Below are 20,095 nucleotides of genomic sequence, written 5' to 3' on the forward strand. Positions count from 1 at the left end.
GGTTTCCTCTGGGTACTCCAGTTACCTCCCACATTCCAAAAACATGCATGGTAGGCTGATTGGACATTCTAAATTCCCCCTAGGTATGGGTGTGAGTATGCATGGTTGTCCGTCTCCTTGTGCCCTGCGATTGGCTGGCTACCGATTCAGGGTGTCCCCCGCCTCTGGCCCGGAGAAAGCTGGGATTGGCTCCAGCACCCCCTGCAACCCTAATGAAGATAAAGCAGTTCAGAATATGAGATGAGTTCATCAGTGCAGAAACCATACAGCAACATTGATCATTGCCACTTCACCTCTTCCCTAAGCAAGAGCAGCTAATTGCCAATGTTATATGCTTATGTTGTTTAGTTTTATATGGTTCAAAATTATTGCAAAGGCACCGTGTATAAATTCTGAAGAATAAGGTCAAATTACTGATTTTACAGGTGTGAAAGTTGGGTGTGTTTCCGAGGTTCCTTTTCGCCTTCAAGTTCTTGCTTTTTCTGTGATGTTTGAAGTACATTTGGAATTTGAGAGGTGTCACTTCTACGCTTGGTGCCACCTCGGTCTAAAACTGTCAAGCTGACGCTAATCCTCCAAGTCAGGTGCTGGATATCAAACTGCAAATTGGCAGGAAATGTTGCTGCAAAAATAAAAGGAAATTTGGGGAAAAAATACACTTGTAGCGCAATTGGAAGGAAGAAGGCTCTAATGTGCAGTTCTGCAGTGAGTGTGTATTTACAGAGTGACGTTGATGGCTTATGTCGTGGCAGCTGTGCTAAAAGGTCATCTCACCCCAGCTGTGACTAAATTGTTGTTGTTTTTTTTTCTTATTAAATAAACGTGCTCTTGACTGCAACTCTGCTCTGCTGCGAATTTGTGAAACATGCTCAGGGCCACGGTGACCTTTGCTGAATAATTGACGCATAAATATACTTGACATTATCACTCACTCGCAGTGACACTTGCTGTTTGTTCTTCTTTATCTGTGGACAGCACCTCAGTAGCCGCCGTTGTGGAGAAGAGAGAATTACGCTTGTTTAGTTGTGACCATTTAAATACTGGCTCTTCTTTTCATGCCATTTCCTGCAATTTTGTCTTAGCTGAGGCTGGGAAAGAGTGCATGTGTCATTCATTTCAAAGCATGACCCTAACCGTAACCCAAAAACTAAACCTTTGCCTAAACCTAACTTTAATCCTGAGACTAACTTTAACTAAAGTTTCTAGAAGAAGTTCTTCACTGGGAATCCTCGGTTTACAGCGGGCACAACTTGTGTTTCAACATTCGAAACGGCAGCGTAAAGAAAACGTGGTTGCGATATGTTCATTTTATTTTTTTATATTAATGGCCTGGAACGTTACAGATATTTACTACTGTAGTTATGATTCAATTAATATTTATACATACGTTAGTTGTTGATAACAGCTTTTCCAACTTATCTCATTTAGTGCTATTTTTTTTTTTTTACATTTATTTATGCGGCAGGGGTGTTCGAATGTCTACGTTTTCCAACAAGGTTAACTCAGCGACGACGATTGGCGTCCAATCAATTCGAACTCGCAGCAATCATTTGCTTTTAAGTCAAAATTATTTCATGTCATTTGAGTATAAATATCAGTTGTGTTGTCACTGTTAAATATAACTCCGCTGTACACTGAGGATGCTCTTCAGAAATTCACAATTATTATAATCATTCTTGTTTTCTTTAATGTTCATGTTTTTTTTTACATTTTTTATTTCCCTTCAGGATGTGTGAGCATCCCAGTGGAGGCGATCTCACACTAATGGACACGGACTCGCAGAAGGCTAAAAAGGCAGTGTTATTTGTACTTGAGAGGATGATCGAAAAATTCTAGGCAGTATAAATATGAACAAATCTGGACCTGGCAACAAAAGCACTCAATTTGTTGCGAGGTTGTCCATATCCAGGTCACAGAACCTTATTAACCAATTACAGAGAGCCCTAAAGTCTGAAAGATTCCCCCAATAGATGAATAATTCATATTGGATAGATAGAAAAGGCTATTAACCTACATCTGCAACCCACCGACCCACACTACATTCTGCACATCTGTTACAACAAAAATCACGATCACTTGTACTTTACAAGCAACGCCTATACTATCTAGGCTTGTTATAGATTTTGATGATATTGGTCATTGTTATTCCTAAACTTAGTATTTGAATTCGTTATTCAGCATCCGTATTGCCAAAGGTGGAATATATAGGTGGGAAAGTCATTCTGTTATTCCAATTGCTTGCGTTTATATTTGTGCCAACGCTGTCAATTGGATAATTCTTAAAATCCGATGATCAAATATTTCAATTTTGATTGATCACAGGCTGTCTGCCAGGTCTTAAAAAATCTGAATTCTACAATTGTTGTTAACCTGTTTTTAAAAAAGCACAATTTTACAGGATAGGACTTCAATTGTTTAATTTTTAATTGTGTGATATTCTCTCTGAGGGATGTCGAAGCAGCAAAGGTAAATGTATTTCCAGCCACCCCAGCCCGATCGTTTTAATTAAATCACGTGTCCCCCGCCTGGTGCTCGTAGTTAGCTGGGATGGGCTCCAGCACCCCCTGTGGCCTTAGTGAGGATAATGAAAATGAATGAATGCTTTCTATACTTTTGATTGCAGTTTGTAGATAGGCTTGACCAACTGCAACTCAGATGGAGACAGATGTGAAGGGAACAGTCAATTCCTAGGGTTGGTGTTAAGATCCTGTTTACCCTCAAAGCCAAATGGCATATAATCCATCTGTCGACTTGGTAATTAGGTGCCCTGAACTAATCACATTCCAGATTCATGATACCTAATTATTGAGCAATAGAAAGGTGATTTAAATGGATTCAATTAGACTTCAATGACCAATTATGTCATTATCTTAGTGGGTGTATATGAGGTGGCATCAGGTGCTTTTCTTAATTTATTTTTTTCCTCTAGAGGAAACAACATACAGAAACATTATCCATCTGTATTTTGAATGTATTTACTTTCACCCCCAATTCTTCTCACTTAAAGCCATTGGAGAAAAAGGTGGTGGCCTTGGATAGCCTTGCCAATAATTCTAATTATATTGTGGTAAATTGTTATCCCATATCTGTTTTTTTTGGAGTGGGCGGCAAGACAACACAACCAAATTCTCCGTTTTGATTTGAACTCTTTCAGAACCACAATATTGCCATTGTTATATCAGCCATTAAATAATAATAATTAAAATAATTTAAATACATTTTGTGCAATGAAGAAATACTAGTGCGTGCCTACTTCGACAAGTGTAGTACAATAACTTAATCCAATTGTGAAAGTAGGGATTGGAGGATTTATTTTCTTCATATAAATAAAGAAGGAATTAAGTAACTGTCTTTTTACAAATATATTTAATGAACATCTATTTCCCTCATTCATTTTCCCAATTCTCAATTTTCCCTGTTTTTAATAATGACTTTTGGGATTATTTTATCATCCTGAAATTAAATATCAACACGATTGACATCGACTTGGGCTTTGAAAAGTAATCTACTACAAAGAGCCCCCAAAGCTACAAAACAATTAATCTTAGGTCGTTATTTTATGATATTCTTGTATATAACATCCAGCTTTAACTCTTTTGTACATTTTTAAATTTGAAAATAATTGTACATATATTATTTTTGACTTATTTGTTCATAGTTTTCCCTCTAAAAATACTACCAATGGATATTCCAATCAGTAAATATTGTCTGTTTATTCATGTCTTGTTTTATTTTTATTTTTGTTCTATTGGTTCGTGTCCATACCTCATTTGATGCGTCTCCATTAGCAGCTTTATGGAAGTAGCATCATATTTCTGAATGCAATGCATATTATACAAGTTATACTTCAAATATATATTATACATTGGAATGTTTTAAGGACTTTATAGTCCTGAAGTGCCTCCATAAAGTGCATTTTGATTTCAAAGCTTCTTTAGAGAGAATTTTAACTGCTTATTTGAAAAACATTCCTACCACTCGAGGCATTTCTTTCAATAAAGTACATATCGTTTATATGTTTAGTGCATGCGTGTGTGTTTGTATTCATTGGTCCAATTTAAACAGTTTGTAGTTACGGCTTCTTTCTTTGCATCCGTAAAATTCACTAGAATACGCTGCAGCGAAAATGTGCAATAAAACTGTTGCTCGTCACTGACTAAAAACCTACTTGCAAATGTTGTTGACATCGAGATGGGTGATTGATTAGCAGTTCAGATTGTTTGGATGTCTATCGCCCGATGGGTTGAAATTATTGTTTCGTCCAACTTTACTAGTACAGATGCGTGTTGTTGGATCGCAGGAATTGAGATCGATTCGGCATTAAATGTAATATCTAATGTCAAAATTCACTGCTGTTGAAGTGCGTAGTGCATTGTTATTTAAGAAATAGTTGGCGGTGCCAAATAGTCCGGAATGGTTGAGTTTGTTATGTGATACATTTTTAACAGTCATGACTAAGTAATAGAAATTCATTCATAGAATTAGGAACTTTAGAAGATGTAATTGTTAGCATCACCACAGACTTTTCATGCGGGAATTATAGTTTTCAAACATGTCATCGGAGGCCCCGAATGTGGGCTCAGTGTTTGAAAAAGCACAAGAATCAAATCAAAGCAAGAAATACAGTGAGAAGAACGTGGGTGGAAAAAAAAAACAAAAAACGTGAGGGTGATTCAAGGAAGTGGGGTGGTGGAAATGTGAGATGACAGAGGAGAAAATGTAAGCAGGGGCAGAGAGGAGGAAATGATTATTTTTCTGTGTAAAGTTAGTGTAGAAGGCTGACTCGTTTGGTCATTACGGCGATAATGAGTCTCGCCAATCTCGTGATTCTAAGCATACCGTTTTGTGTGCGAGCATCAGTCCGTCTTGGTATCTTTTTAACGGGTATGTCGTTAGGAAATCTATCAGACAAAGAACCATTCATGTGTGAAAAGGTTAAACATTTATTGTCGGTAACTTGTTAAGAAGCTGAGAATTTTATTATTGAACCTCAATAATTCAAAGTATTCGACCTCTGATGAAGCGAGATAGATGTTTAATGTAGGCAGAACAGTCATGTGTGACTTTATTAATGAGTGGCAAGTTTTTATAAGTGAATACTAAGCATGATGAAGTCTCAGGGGAGTCTTGTATGACTTTATGAATGACGACTGTTCATTTTTTAAAGGATAGAAATGCTGATTTCCCATTACTGTCTACATAATGTTCAAGTTACAGAATTGAAATATCGACACTCATTTGGAAGTGAATACATTTTGTTTTATCTGAAATTGTGGCAGTTTTAAAAGAAAAACCAACGAGATTAATGCCACCATCCCACAATTCATGGACCTCAATGTAACCACAAAAGCAAAAATAGTTATTCCCATATATATATATAACATGACTTTATCTCCCCCTGCATTATATTCTCTACACCAGTCCCCTTCAACTTTTATTTTAAAATCTGTTTTGTTTTTAACAACACTATCGTGTTTTTCATTTCAGGTGTTTTGTCTTCAAATGAATCAATTAGCCATTTTGCACAATTGCTTTTTCGCCAATACGTCACTTTAGTTTGCAAAATATTGCAACAGAATCTACATTGTATACGGGAAGATCTGTTTTGGTAACATACACACACACACACACACACACACACACACGCCTTCACCAAGCCAGAATCTTCCTCTGTCTTGTTTCCCCAACATCCTTCCACCCTGGTCAGGATCAATACTTTACTTCCTGTCTTCAGCCCACTTGGGTGACAGATGTTTGAAGACCCTTAGGTAATGTTTCTATGTGTGTCTGGTTGAGGGTGTGTGTGTCTGCATGTTGGGAAGTGCTTTAGGGGTCACAGAAGCCTTTTTAGTGGATAGGATAGAGTCTGTTTCTCTTTCTCAGCGTCGGCAAGGGGAGATTTAAGTCAAGATATTATCTTTTGGATTTCATCAATAGTTGGTCTTGTATTGACTTGTTAATTGCCAGATTGATTTAATACTGCGAAGGAGAATTAAAGAGGCAACAAGGCATCCGCATGGGATTTGATTTAAAAATTCTATCAAGATGTTTTAAATGCAATTTAACAGCAGCAATTTTCACAAGGTCAGCAGTAAACCTCATAGCAGTTCTTTTCAGCCAGCATCAAAAGCTGGATTCTGAGTTCATGCATTTTCTTTCGGGTTTTGCGACTCTTCCTCTACCATCATAAGAGAATTTAAAAAAAAAAATCAATGAAATTTACAGATGCAATCACAGCAGGTAAAACTGGGAATGTCCAAGTACTTTGGGTGCGTTTCAGTGTTGAAATAATTGGACATGAATACCAGGTGTAGGAATGAGACAGTATCCGATTGTGATGGTATGGTAACCTTGAACAAAAACATTGTGGTATCACATTATTGTAGTTTCAGTTCTAAAATGTACTATTGTTATACATTTGGGTAAACAAATTTGTTTCTTCCCTCATTGGAAAAAAATACATGTTTATATTTGCTCATACAAAACTATGCTAATTGAACAAATATCAAAGAAAAAATAAATTCCACCTGCATCTTACCAACTCAAATAGTGTAAAAACTGTATCCCAAACTGGAGGAATACCACCATTATGGAAAGGAATGCGATTGGCTTTTTTTGATGCATCAAATGCAGCACACACCATCTAGCTTCACTGACAAACGCTTTGAAGTAATCTTCAATCTTTAAAATCTGCCATTATCCGCTAATAACTGTCCTTGTTTCTCCTCAGGCATGAGGCATGCAGGTCCCTTTGAGAATCTTACTGACAGGCCCTGATGTTCTTAAATGCCACTATAGCCTCTCGACATTTATCGCCTGAGGCAACAGGCACTGGCAAATGGTTACACTTTGTCTGCGTTGTACCAGACGAGCCAGAGGCGGATCAATGAAGTCGCTAGGAGTAGTCATTTCTATCGGCCTTCGGCACGGCCCATAAAACTTCTTATCCAAATGCCCTCACGGCAACAGTGACAACTCCAAATTACACACTTAAAAAATGAACCTGCACTATATAACCAAATGAGCATTGTAACCGACTCACAGTCGCACTCCACAATCTAATCCACGCCGGTAAAAAAGCAGTTTAAAAATTCCTGGTTTTGCAAATGTTGTCATGCCTATTCTAAATTGGTATGTTGCATTTCCCAAAACTTAATTAACTTGCCCACTGGCTTGAATACAATCTGTTTGGTTCCCTCTATTATTGCTGCATGTATCTACATCAAGTCAACTTACCATGCCATTCGATCCCCGGATGCTTTTTAATCAGTTCTTACCAGAGTAAGGGAACAACTGTGGAAATAAAGGATTTTAAATGAACTGCTCCTTCAGCTTGGAATATGTTACCAAAGCAATGGAATCTGCCGTGTATTGTCACACAAGGTGGGTTGAAATCGATTTTTTTTTAAAGGTCATGAACGCAATTGTGTTTAATTACTTGCTGTGAATGCAAATCTCACTGTGACGATGCATGTATCGCATTAAGTAAATGGTTTAGCTGCTACATAGTATAGACTAAAAGCCATCGGTTCATTTTTTACTAAGCAACTAATTCTATTGTTGAGCACAAACCTCTGATGAAGCAGGCAGCAAGGATGGAATTGTGTTAATTTGACAGCGCTGCTATGAACAAGATGTAGTACTGTGATTAAAACACCACCATCCTCCGACCTCATCTAACATGACACAGCCAGCTGCGTTGTCTGACTATTGTTATCATTGAAAACTGAGTAAAACTCCCAATGAGTAAATTCGTAAAACATTGAAAAAAACAGACCTTTTGAGAATTGATGTAAGAATAATTCACTTACGGAACATGTTTACTATTGGTTTCCACAAACTCTGTCCTTTGACCCCATAGGCTGCATATAAGGGATGTTAAAAAATAAAACAAAAATTGGACGATAAGGCAAAATGGCCATCCATCTTTCACCTGTGACCACTGTTGATTTATTGACAGCTAAGTGGGGAATTCCTGGCCCACATTAGGCCAGTTAAAACATGACTTTCATGTCTATTAACCTGACCCCACTTATATGTACAAGTCCCCTTTCCATCCACTCCTTCATGTTTTTACCAAGTTATTCCCTGTGGAACAGAACCACCTCACTCTGTCTTGAGACACACAAGACACACGGCCTCTTTTTGCCCCTCAGCTTAACCATATTTATAACGATCTGACCCCAAGACCTCTGTATGTTAATGATCTTTAGCTCCTCCTGGTACACACACTAAGTGGATGTGTGTGTGGTTTTTATGTGATACTCATGCAACCTCATAATGCTAAACAAATGAGCAATTAGCTGCTGTTGGGCATAAAATAGCAATTTTGTTTCTTGAAGAAATTAGAAATCACGTGCTTGTTCTCTGTCCTTGAGAAAAATTGGATTGTCCAAAATGAAGGCTTTCATTATCTCTAAAAATGGCACCTGCAGGGTACTTTACTTCCTGTCTTCCTTCATCCGTAAAGAGACTTTGGATTTCCAAGAGCTAGGTCCCAATTATCTTAAAAAGTGACAGTTAATCCTTACACCCACCCTTGAAGGCTTTAAAATGCCACAGACATAATAACACAAAAATTTTCCTTGAGCATATATTTACATATATTTGCATTTTAGTAACGCCACGATCAAAATGAAAGGAAGCACCAGTTTTGTTTGTTTTCTTAGGGATGGAAGGGTATTTAAAAACAGTTATCCATCATAGACACTTAAACATCTTTAAAAAAAATCAACGTGTTTTCCAGGTTAAATTAAGCTTTTTCCAAAATTTCTTTATGGGATAATTTCTCCGAATTTTGGGAAAAATTCCAAATAGCCCTATATAGTGTTTTTACACATATTTTATGGTTTCCCAGGATTTATAATAGTAAATTTCTGGCAACCGCAGATGCCAATATATTACAGTAAAGGTATGTAACGGTTTTCTTTTACAGTGTTGTTAAAATGGGGTCGTCAATGCGTCATTAAAGCGGTCATAAAAACATTCATTCTCATTTCATAGACAGCATAACTACTATTGAAAAAATGTCACCCCGTGGTCATATTCGCTAAACAAGAGGGATTAAATTTTATCAGTGGCCTCAAAAAAGTACTCAATTCGTCTTCTTTAAGACTGCATACACATTACGTTTACTGTAGGTAAAGGTTAACGTTTTTTAAAAAAAATCTCGTGCCATTGCTTTGTACAAAAGGCCAGACGACAGATTAGAGACAGAAGAATAAAATACCATCCTGTAGATTTATTTTTTCAATGCTGTTTGTTGTGCTGAACACCCTCCATGTGTGTCAAAGGCAACTTATGTGGATACTTTCAATTTTCTCTCATGATTCTAATCCACCAACAACAACTGCATCGACACTCCGCTATCCATTTTCGTTTCGCTGCCCTTGTCCAGGTGCTTTCAATCCTCAAGAGTCAATCACGTGCACACGCAAGAGCCAGCTGGTCAAGCTTGACACAAAGAACACACACACACCCAAATGAACACTTTATCCTCAGTCACGTCCTCTCGGCTGCAGCTGGATCTTAAAATTCATTTGATGCGGCCACAGGAGAGGAAAGACATCCATTGTCATTTTGTGCTCATGGGAAATCAATCCCAGCTCATAATGCACTGGCCTTGAGCTACGCTGATGTTTTTAATATGGATGTGTGTGTTTGTATGTGTGTGCTTGAATAATTCTTTACTGTCTGAAAGTGAAATTAGTTTTCCCTTACTGCCAATTTAATGATATTGTTTGTGGCTCACGCTACCGGCACACAAATTCGTCACTCATGTCGAGAAGGTGTGAGTAAACACTAGGCTTGTGTTTTCGCTGTCTTAATTATGTGCTAATGACACCGGCGCACTGTTGCCAAAACAAAACCTTTTTTCGCTTTTGTTTCTTCTTTCGCTTGTCTCCTTCCCGGCACGTTGTTTGCATCATATTTCCTCATATCAATAAAGTGCTATTTAGTACTTTGAAGAGCAGTTGTGTGTTGCGTGTCTGGCAGTTTCAGGAAGAACAATTCAGAAAGTTTGGAAAATAAATTGGGATTTTCTTGCTATAATATATAGAAACTGACATTTATCCTGGACCAAAGGTGCCTAACATGCAATCAGAATTGACTGGTATATCTGAGATACAGTGATAGATACACTGATAGAATACAGAGCAAAGTATTGCAGAAGAAGCTGCCAGGAAAATATGCTAAATTATCAAAATCTGTTTCAACATGACTACCTGCCAAGCACAGTAAACCACAAGGCCAGATTTATGCTGGACACGAAAGTAGAGCCGCTCAACTCTGGTAAATAGAATTCCAGCCAGTTTGGCTCAATGTAAAACTGAATATTTATTCAAGATGTCAATGCACACTGAATAAATGCAATGGTCTTAATTTTTTTTTTAAGAAATAGGGTATGTGCTGACAGTCATTTTTGTGATGCTCTCTTTTCTCAAGAAGTCTGTTAGGATCAATAGCACAACTTAAGCTCCACTCCTTTACGACTTCATCTTCTCCAACTTGGCTAAGAACAGCTTAACTACAGTACCTAATGAAGTCTCTTGTGCTCCTCATACTGGACAATTAGATTGCATACGGCAAGCATCTGCAGTCTAATAGCTCAGCATTCAATTCCTATAACGGTACAATCCACCTGCCGTTGGAGCCGTTTACATGTAAACTGCGACAGTAATCGTCAATGACTGTGTTGCGAATTGGCCTCGTGTATTGACGCCGAGGGTAAATCCAGAGAGCAAAAGCGTAGGCTTTTGATGGCATACTCCAAAGTGGAACAATTTGATTGCAAGGTATTAGGTTTAAAGTTTAATTCTTGTTTAATCTAATTACAGAAACCACAGTAAATGAATAAAAAATGATGAGGCGAGAAAAGTTTTGTATTTCTAGCACAGAATCTTTGTGACTCCTCCAGGAGTCTCTTCAACAACCCTTCAGTTTATTGGTGCTTTTCTTTCAATTAACTTGTGTGGTAAAATTATAAATAGACAACTTTTTACATCCCGGCGATTGGCTGGCCACCGATCCAAGCTAAGACATTGTGGAGTGTCTCTCATGGATATTTTTGCAGTTATATATTAGTGTGGCTCCCAGTCAAAGTTACAATATTTTGCTGTTTTGTAATCCATCCATTTTCCTTATTTTGGTCAGGATCACGGGGCGCTTGAGCCAATCCCAGGTGACTTTGGGTGAAAGGTGGACTACACCTTACACTGGTCCCCTGTCAGTCAGGGCGCACACAGAGACCGACAACTATTCGCTCTCACATTTACACTGCCACTCAGTGGGAATTGATCGTAAGCTGCCTGCACCAAAGTCAGGTGCATTACAACACCATCAGTGGATGTCTGGTACAATTTGTAGTAATGATTGCAAATTTCCTTCCGTTCAAACAAAAAAAATGCTTTTGTAACTATTTTGCTGCTAGAAGTATTGAAAAGCAAATGTCTGATCCGACAATCTCAACTAGGAGGGATGTTTTCAAGGAACTGTCGCGTTGTGAAACTACAATACCTTCTACTGCATGGCATGATTACTACATCGTACTTATACAGACCTCAGCATTGTTCGAATGGAGATCGAAATGAAGGTTTGATTTTGCACACCCAAATCTGTGTGGGACATTTTCTATTGATTCGGCTGGAGCGTCTCCACGTAAACGCCACCTTTCTTCTCTTACAGGACCTTCGTCGGTCATCAGCAATGATGACGACTCTGCTTCGCCCCTCCACCACGTCTCCAACGGCAGCAACACCCCGTCCTCCTCTGAGATAGGCCCCGATGCTGTCATCATCGGCATGACCAAGATCCCCGTCATTGAAAACCCACAGTACTTCAGAAGCTCCAACAGCATGCTCAAAACAGACACTTGTAAGTATCCTTCTCAGAAAGACTGCGAAACCGTGAAAGTCCAGTGCCCAATTTGGGAGAGGGTATACTCAAAATGAATAATAACTAAGAATAATAATTATAATAACTTACCTGATCATAAATTAGTGATATAAAAAAATTTCATGATGTGGAAGTTGTCAAAATGACAGACACCTCTCACAAAAAAGGCTTTAGGTGAAATATACTACAATTAACTCTTACTGTCATGCCTCCCAGTTAAAATGGATTGGACGTCCATCACCGCCAATTGTGGCCAATGAGTTAATGAACATGTTGCCTCCTTGGTGGGGATAACAGCTACACAAAAAAGGCTACCCATAACTGGAAGAGTTGTGTAGAGGTTGCAATGGTTAAATAGCTGCGACTGCTGTCATGGCAGTGACCTTGTACTATCTAAACCGCCGTCTAATCTGAGGGTTGAATAATAATTAAGTCCACACATTTGTGAGAGACTTGGGAGCACGCAGAAGTATTGCTCTTAAATAATTCAAAAATATAATAATAATAATAATAATAATAACAACAATAATGATAATGATGATAATACTAACAATAATATAATAATAACAATTAAAAAAATTAAAATAATAATAATAATGATAATAATAATAATTTATAAATAACTTAATAATATTTTAAAAAACATTACCTTTTCGTACGACAAAAAACTAGCTGTTTCAGTTTAACTTGTACCCACAGGTACCTTGAACCATAAAGCAAGACAGGACAAAGAGGATGCAAACAGACACAGACACACACATACACGCACACACACTTATACTCAGATATTGACCTGCTCCATCAATGTGACATTATGATTATTGGCAAGTCATAAAAGCTTTTTCAGACTGACCTTGTGCAGTAAATTAGCTAAGCGAGGTGAAGTGGGGTGGGGCTGTGGGATGCTATGGTAATGGCAAATGGGGGATTGACCTCTTTGAGCCTGCAACAGAGCGGGATTTACTACATAAGAGAAAAATAAAAGCAGGCAGAATCAATGCCAGTCGATATTTACGTATATTACAGCCATTAAAAGTAATACGCAAAGAGCTTACTGACAATTTACATAATGGTGCATTTGGAGTTATTATTTGTCAGCAGCATAAATGTTGGCAACACTTTAATGTCACATGCAAGCAACATATCGGATCGTCCATAGTGTTTATATGAATCCCCCATTAATACAAATAAGACCTTACTTGACATTGATAATGGGGCACGAGTCATTCAGTCTGTTGAAGCACGCGAGGTAAAGTTACTGTAATATATCTATAACGTAAGGTGAATAAATCCATATTTCGAAATACGCCGTAGACTATGGATATCCTACACAAATACAGTTATGAATTCATAATTAAAAACTATGTCTACATTTAAAAAAAATGTCTTGCCGCCTTTAATATACTGTGCCTTTTGTGTTGTGGAATGAATGTTCTCTGCAGACTGGGGACAAAATTTAAAACATCTCTTAATGCTTTGACTCTTTACTGATGTACAGAAAATAACTAGTCCAAAAACGTATAGCATTTCAGCAACAGGGCATAAAAAAGCTAGTATGTTTTGTTTTAATGAACACATCCCCAGTGAATTATTAGGGTGCAACAAAAGACAAAGGATGGCCATAGGGTATATTTTACTGTACAAAGGTAGGCAATTACAATCTGTTGTCGTTAGGAATAAATATGTTTAGCTGCAATATCTTGTAGTGGGAGCAGGCAAAATTGGAAAAATTGAGGGCGCTTGTTGGAAAGTGTCAAAGTAGGACCATTTAAATGTGGCCACAAACACAAAACAGCTGACGTAAACAGACTGTTGGAAATGAAGAATGAGGGGGATAATGTGGCAGGGTGCAAATGATGGGGGCACCATGTTAATTAAAAAGCAAGAGTGAGTAAACAACGGGGCCACAAAGATGTTGGATAAAGACAGAAGGAGGCACGGTCACCTTTTCTTCTCCTTGCACAAGCCACCATTTCTCTGCTGTATGCATTGTTGTCGTTATTTCGTGGTACGCAGCTGGGTATGATGACAATTAGGCTTTTGGCGAGTCAATGATGATGACAAGCCTATGTCCGATTATTATTATTATTGTCCTGCTATTTTCCCGGAGCTCCCTTGTAAACTTCTACTGTAAAGAAATATCATTGTTTATTAATTGGGGAATTGGCTGTTATGGCAAAGGAGTAGTAGCAAAGTAATTTGAGCTAAATTAGGAAGTTAATACAAGAACTGTGAAAAGATATGCACACATTATGAAGGGCTTCCTTTTCTGAAATGTGATAGATCATAAACTGTGGTGGTAGTGAAATATTATATGGAAATATGCCAGCACTTTTAGTACAGTTATACTACTAATTTCAGTCGCACATTATCACATTTGTTTAATCACAATCACGCAGTCGCATGTTTGTCTGTGAAGCAATAATTGGAGTGATATTCTGGCGATATACTAGCAGAACATGAGTAAATTGTTCTGATTAATGTCGGCTTTAGTTTTGTTTTTGGTTTTAATGGCACTTGTTGTTTTCAATTGACGTGATGAATAACTACAGATTGAATTTATTTCTAGTCTGTCGTTAAAATGACTCTAAAGGACGCAAAATGTGGGACATGCTAATTGATTTTTGACTTATGACCTGACTCGGGACTTGAGAGGAAAAACTCGACTTGCAAAAAAATGACTTCCTCCCACGACTGCTTAACACATTATGCACCTTAAGATAATCATTCTGGATAGATTCATCAGAGACATCACATCATTAGCCTTCTGCTAGTGGAATAGTGAAATTTCGCCATTTCATCAGTATGTGCTCCCTCACGCACCCAACATTCTTACACAAACATCCATTTTTATTGCTCTATCTAAGAAAAACATTCAAGCGTGTTACTGGTTTCGAATGAAACACACCAACACTTCCACTTCTCCCCCAGGCCACAACCCCCCCACATTTAACCAGCTGATCGCCTCAATGCACGATTAAGCAATAAGCAGTTAGCCATGAAGGCTTTCGGCTTAACACTTCAATTGAATCAACATCTTGTATCGTCAACTCAACGATGTGAAGACACTGCTTGAGGTTGTTTGCACATCTTTAAATGTGTCTTTCTGTTGCGTCACTGACTGTTACTATGCAGTACCTACACAGAATGGCTAATTACTAGTTAATGGTTTTCTAATTTCATTCCTGGTGTGTGGGATCATATGCGTTATTCTCTAAAATCAATGTTCAAAATTTTATTTCAGTTTCCTGTCTAGTGTTTTCGGGAGCCGCCTTTACGAAGCGAACTCGCAAAATAATCACAACCGCAACGGATAATCGAACGTTATCCTCATTTGCCTTTTGCAAACCGAGAGTTTTTTTTCAAGGTCAAAAAAATAGTAAATGTTAAACCTTTAAAAAAGGACGTAATTGTGACGACAAATCATTGCGTGTAGTTTTCGAGAGGACACGCTTTAATTTCTCCACGTTTTTATAAATCGGGATTTATCGCTACAGTATGTTACATAATTAGACGACATCGACCACACGTAAAATAGGTGATAAAATCATGGCTTTTGCTTTTCATTTTTGGCCTTCTCATATTTTTTATTCCTTTGTCTCTTGGCCTCACTCAGTGTAAATTGATGCGGCCTCTAAAAGACTGGCCGGATCTTAATGTGATATTGCGAGTGGACAGCTTTTCTTCAAATGTGCTTCTTAATCAAATCACGGATAAATCTAAGCTCGTGTGTCTACGGGGAGGTTGTCGCATGGCGCGCTACTCTGTACTTGGAAAACGAACAGTTACACATGGGGCTACTAGAAGTTAAACCAGCAGTAACATATTCTTAATCGCTGTGCAGAATGAAGTAACCGCACGTCATCACGGTGAGATTTTTAAAACATTCTCAAAATTAGCTGACGTGGAGTTGCCAAGCAACCAAAAGGAGGGTTTGTGGAATGATTCAGCTGTGGGCGAGCAAAAAGCATGGAGAGACTCTAATGATGTAAAATAAAACCTTTGTTTGTTGAGGAAAAAGGGTTTAGCATTCCAAATGTTAATTAATTTTTGACTTTTCTAAACAAATGAGATGAAATGGATCAACATTCTACTACAATTACTTCAAAGCTTACCGTCTAAAAAAAGTCACATTGTGACAATCACTCTAGGATGTTTTGCTATGAGATCTACTGTGTAGTTTGTCACATTTAAGATTGTCACCAGGTTAGGTTGTCCACTAAAAATGCCCTTCACATCTTTTGTCACTTCCACTAGTCGTCCAGCATATCAAGAGACACAACATCGTGCTGAAGAGGGAGCTGGGAGAGGGAGCCTTCGGCAAAGTCTTCCTCGCCGAATGTTACAATCTGTCGCCTGAGCAGGAGAAGATACTGGTGGCTGTCAAGGTAAAGTCAATGACAAAGAGCAGATTCAGTTAAGAGGTAGATTGCTTCTCTTATATTTAATATCAGTGCTGCCAACCACACATTCTGTTGATTCATTTTATTGTGCTGGAATTTAAGAGATCTGCATGTCAAATTAATCTGTGGATGGAATGCGACGGATGACACGCAAAATAAAGCAAGTAATGTTGTTGTTGGCGCAGGAAGTTATTGCGAGCTCAACAATAATTTTGCAGCAGCCAAGCATCCCTGTAGCACTTTTAGGAATATTAAACAGTTTACTGCATTAAATACAACATAGAGAAATTTGAGAAATCTGCACGTTCACTGTGCTGTATGTATCGGAATGCCTTATTATGTGAGAAAACTCTATTTTACCAATACTAACAAAAGTTAGTAACATAATAGTTACAGTAAATATACAGTATGTATTCACATTCACACTCATACGTATCTAGGGAGAGTAATGTTCTTTTTCTCAAATGTTGCTGAACCAAGACTGCGAATGAAAAAAAGCTGCAAAATATTGTCGGTCCCCCAATGCTTTTTTCCTGATTTTTTATCAGCAAAACGTCCATTCGGCGACCTGTCCGTCTGTCAAACGTCCGTCGGCGAAACGTCTTTCGGCGAATCATCCGGTCACGCACTTTAAATATGCCACTATTTAATTCTCCAACTCCACTTTATCTGGTGTCACTTTTCACTTCCTCACTTTGCAGTTTGTGGCCAGAAAGCCGTTGAATTAGAACCTAAGCCGCAGACTTCCGAGTCCAATTGAGCCATGTTGCCTCCCTAGAAATCCCGATTTATCCGTTCATCCATCTCTCCATCAGGGATGTGAAACTCAATCTGATTGAGGAAGACTTTTCATTAACAATACATGAGCTGTAAGAGACCCCACCATTTCCACAACATGCATTTCCTTTTTTACCGTTTTTAACTTGGCCTCTTTTTTTCTTCTTCTTCAAAATAATATATTCTTGTTGTTTTTTGCAGCAATGTAGTGATACTTTGAGAAATTTGAAATCTGGTAGCGATTGTGACATTGTTGCACATTCTATGCATAATACAAATCTAGGTTTTTCGTAATTGTGCTCAAATAGTTATGACATTCCCACAAAGAGAGGTTGGTGGTACTGTCTAGGCTTTTTTGCTTCAGTTTTTATAAGCAGCATGAAATTATGCTGAATTATGGGTCGCTTTTAGGTTTGTAACTATATATTCATTGGTTACGCAACGATCAAATGCAAAACAGCAACCGACATTGTCCTCTTTTAGATAAGCTGTTTTATGTAAAATAATGCTTATCATTTAAACGTCTGCTATGTTTCATCTCTGAAATTGGCACATAAAAAACCCAAATTAAAACGGCTTTGCATTTTTTTCTTTAACTAAAACAGTTACAGATTGTGTTGAATATGCGCTAAACCTAACAATAAAAAAATCAAAGACCCTTGAATTAAACAATAGTTGGCTTCGTAATATGGACAAATATTATTTTCCATTGACCTTGATTATATGCGATATGATGGTATAATATGACATATTATTAAATCGTTGACCCAATGGAAAAACAGTGCCTGACTTTCAGATTAATCTTTTTATTATAATATCTGTTATTTTCATCTATAAAAAAATCTCCTGTTTGGGCTGACTCGAAAACATTTGAGTAATTTATTGCAGAACGGCTACAATACATTTCAGGCTTGGTGACACAACCAATTTAAACACGTCAAGGTGCCCCTGTATTCCTATTAAATTGTACAGGTGTTCCTGTTGTGCTCTTTAAAGTGCTGCTTCCCTAATTCACATTCATCCTTAAATAATTAGAGTCAGTCCATTGATTGGAGCCCACTGACATTTTTTTTTCAATTAGTTAATGTAGCATGTTGACACTCTCCTTCCTTGCTCTGTTGAAATGCTGTGAGTCACCATTTCTTAGCAAGGTTCCTCCTCCTTTTTGCTGCATCAACCCTTAGAGCAACGATGCTGTCAGATTGACTGAAATGGCTTTAACCAATAGACGTATTTGTTATCAAATAAGATGATTACACCTTCAAATGCAAAGTGAGTTGCTAGGACTGCTTTTACGGTAGTAGTGGTGGGGGGGGGGATAATAGGTATAATAATTTACATACACATTTTTAATAGCTGTGGAATTTCTTTTGAGTCAATTAACGGCAAGAGTATTAGGCAATTAATTAATATCTCCAAGGTCACTTGAAGCTATACCACTCTAAAACTTTGCCTCCCCCTTTGTTCTTGCCTGACTCACCCAACAATTAATAAGGACACAGGATCAAATGGAATAGAGGCTACTATTTGAGGAAATGTGGTACTTAGGGTTATTTGTTCTGGTTGTATGGTAATGCGCAATTAAAAACTAGACTAAGAGGTCCTTATGGCACCCATTTTTTCCTGGGTAAAGCACACACAGCGAATAGTTTGAGCATGGTGCCTATTAAAATGGAGGCCACTGTTTGAGAAAATGTCCCGTTTTACCTCATTTGATCTGGACTCTGATAATTAGCTTTTAATCCCATTCTAGAAGCCCTTGTATTTTAACATGCATACAGATGCACATAGCATAATTGAGATAGTGTTTATTTAAAAATTTGACGAAATGCTGTATTTGATTTCATGCGCAGTAATTAGCTATTTAGTCACGTTGCACATAGTGCTTAAAGATATAGTACGATGTATATTTGTAGGTGCATTTTTAAATTGTGAACATGCCACCTAATGTGGCTTTAAAAATCTTTATTGTCATTGGCAATTAATCTCCATCTCCGTTAATCATTCACGATCAAGTTTCATACTGGCATGTAAATCTTAATCTTTCAATATCTGACGCATGTTCCATTTTATAAACCCTGCCAAACACTCATGTGTGCGACATGATTTCAGGCCCTTTCTGTCTGCTACTGTTGAGAAACATGTTGAACACATCATAATAACATGTGCAGCCCAGCAGAGTTTAATGATCTTAAGCTTCAGGCTTAGCAATCCATCAGCCACTGTTCCATAGCGCCCATGAGTTTCCCTTCATACTACGTTAACCATTGTTCACAGTCACTCTTTCACAACTTGCTTATGTACACATCAATCATGAACACTTTCAATAATGCTTCCTTCAACACATGTACACGTGAGTCATTATTCCCCCAGCTCGAGGATGCTGATTCATTTTTTATTTTTTTTTATTTGTAGTATGCATGACTTCTAACGTATTCGCTGTATTCATAGTATTGAGGGAAAAAACGATGCATTCAGGGACTCTTCACCCTCGAATATTGTCGCCGCGTGGTCCCTAGTGTAACTTTTCACCATCCTGCACTCAGGTTATTGTGTTCTTGCAGTAATGACTCAATTCACACATTGTGATATCAGCAAAGAATGTTTTATCTTTTGTTTTTATTTGTGAATGAAAATTCATATCTGATTTTATGATCTCATATTTCTGTTTACACAGCATTGCTTTGGCCTCCTTGGCTGGATGTGCCATACAAATAAGCACAGAAATGTAGTCCTGAATGCCACACTATTAAATAAGTTATGTTTTATGCTTTAATGAATGTTTTATGCACTTAACGCAAAGCACATTAGTGGTTTCCGAGTTGCTGTTAAGGTTTTCACATCATGAAACGTGAGCTTGTTATGCTTATTAATTAACAAACCAGATGGCCGCAATTGAAAAAACAGAAAGTGTTATTACATGAATACATTTAATGTGGTTTTGCATTAATAAAACATGGCTCAGTTCACTGTTTAGATTACAGCTGAACCTTTAAAGTTGACATTTTTGCCCCATTGGA

The 20,095-nt window shown here is 37.8% G+C and overlaps 1 protein-coding gene across 3 annotated transcripts in view; it reads left to right on the top strand.

Moving 5' to 3' along the window:
- The window catches only part of ntrk2a (neurotrophic tyrosine kinase, receptor, type 2a), a 55,595-nt gene that overhangs the window by 20,269 nt on the left and 15,231 nt on the right, over window positions 1–20,095 (top strand). For all 3 annotated transcript variants that reach the window (XM_077600623.1, XM_077600624.1, XM_077600625.1), the window contains 2 exons: window positions 11,686–11,874; window positions 16,153–16,283. In XM_077600623.1, the coding sequence (XP_077456749.1) occupies window positions 11,686–11,874; window positions 16,153–16,283 (320 nt within the window). The remainder of the gene's footprint in view (window positions 1–11,685; window positions 11,875–16,152; window positions 16,284–20,095) is intronic.

Source organism: Stigmatopora argus, chromosome 5 (assembly GCF_051989625.1).
Source record: "Stigmatopora argus isolate UIUO_Sarg chromosome 5, RoL_Sarg_1.0, whole genome shotgun sequence".
NCBI lineage: Eukaryota > Metazoa > Chordata > Actinopteri > Syngnathiformes > Syngnathidae > Stigmatopora > Stigmatopora argus.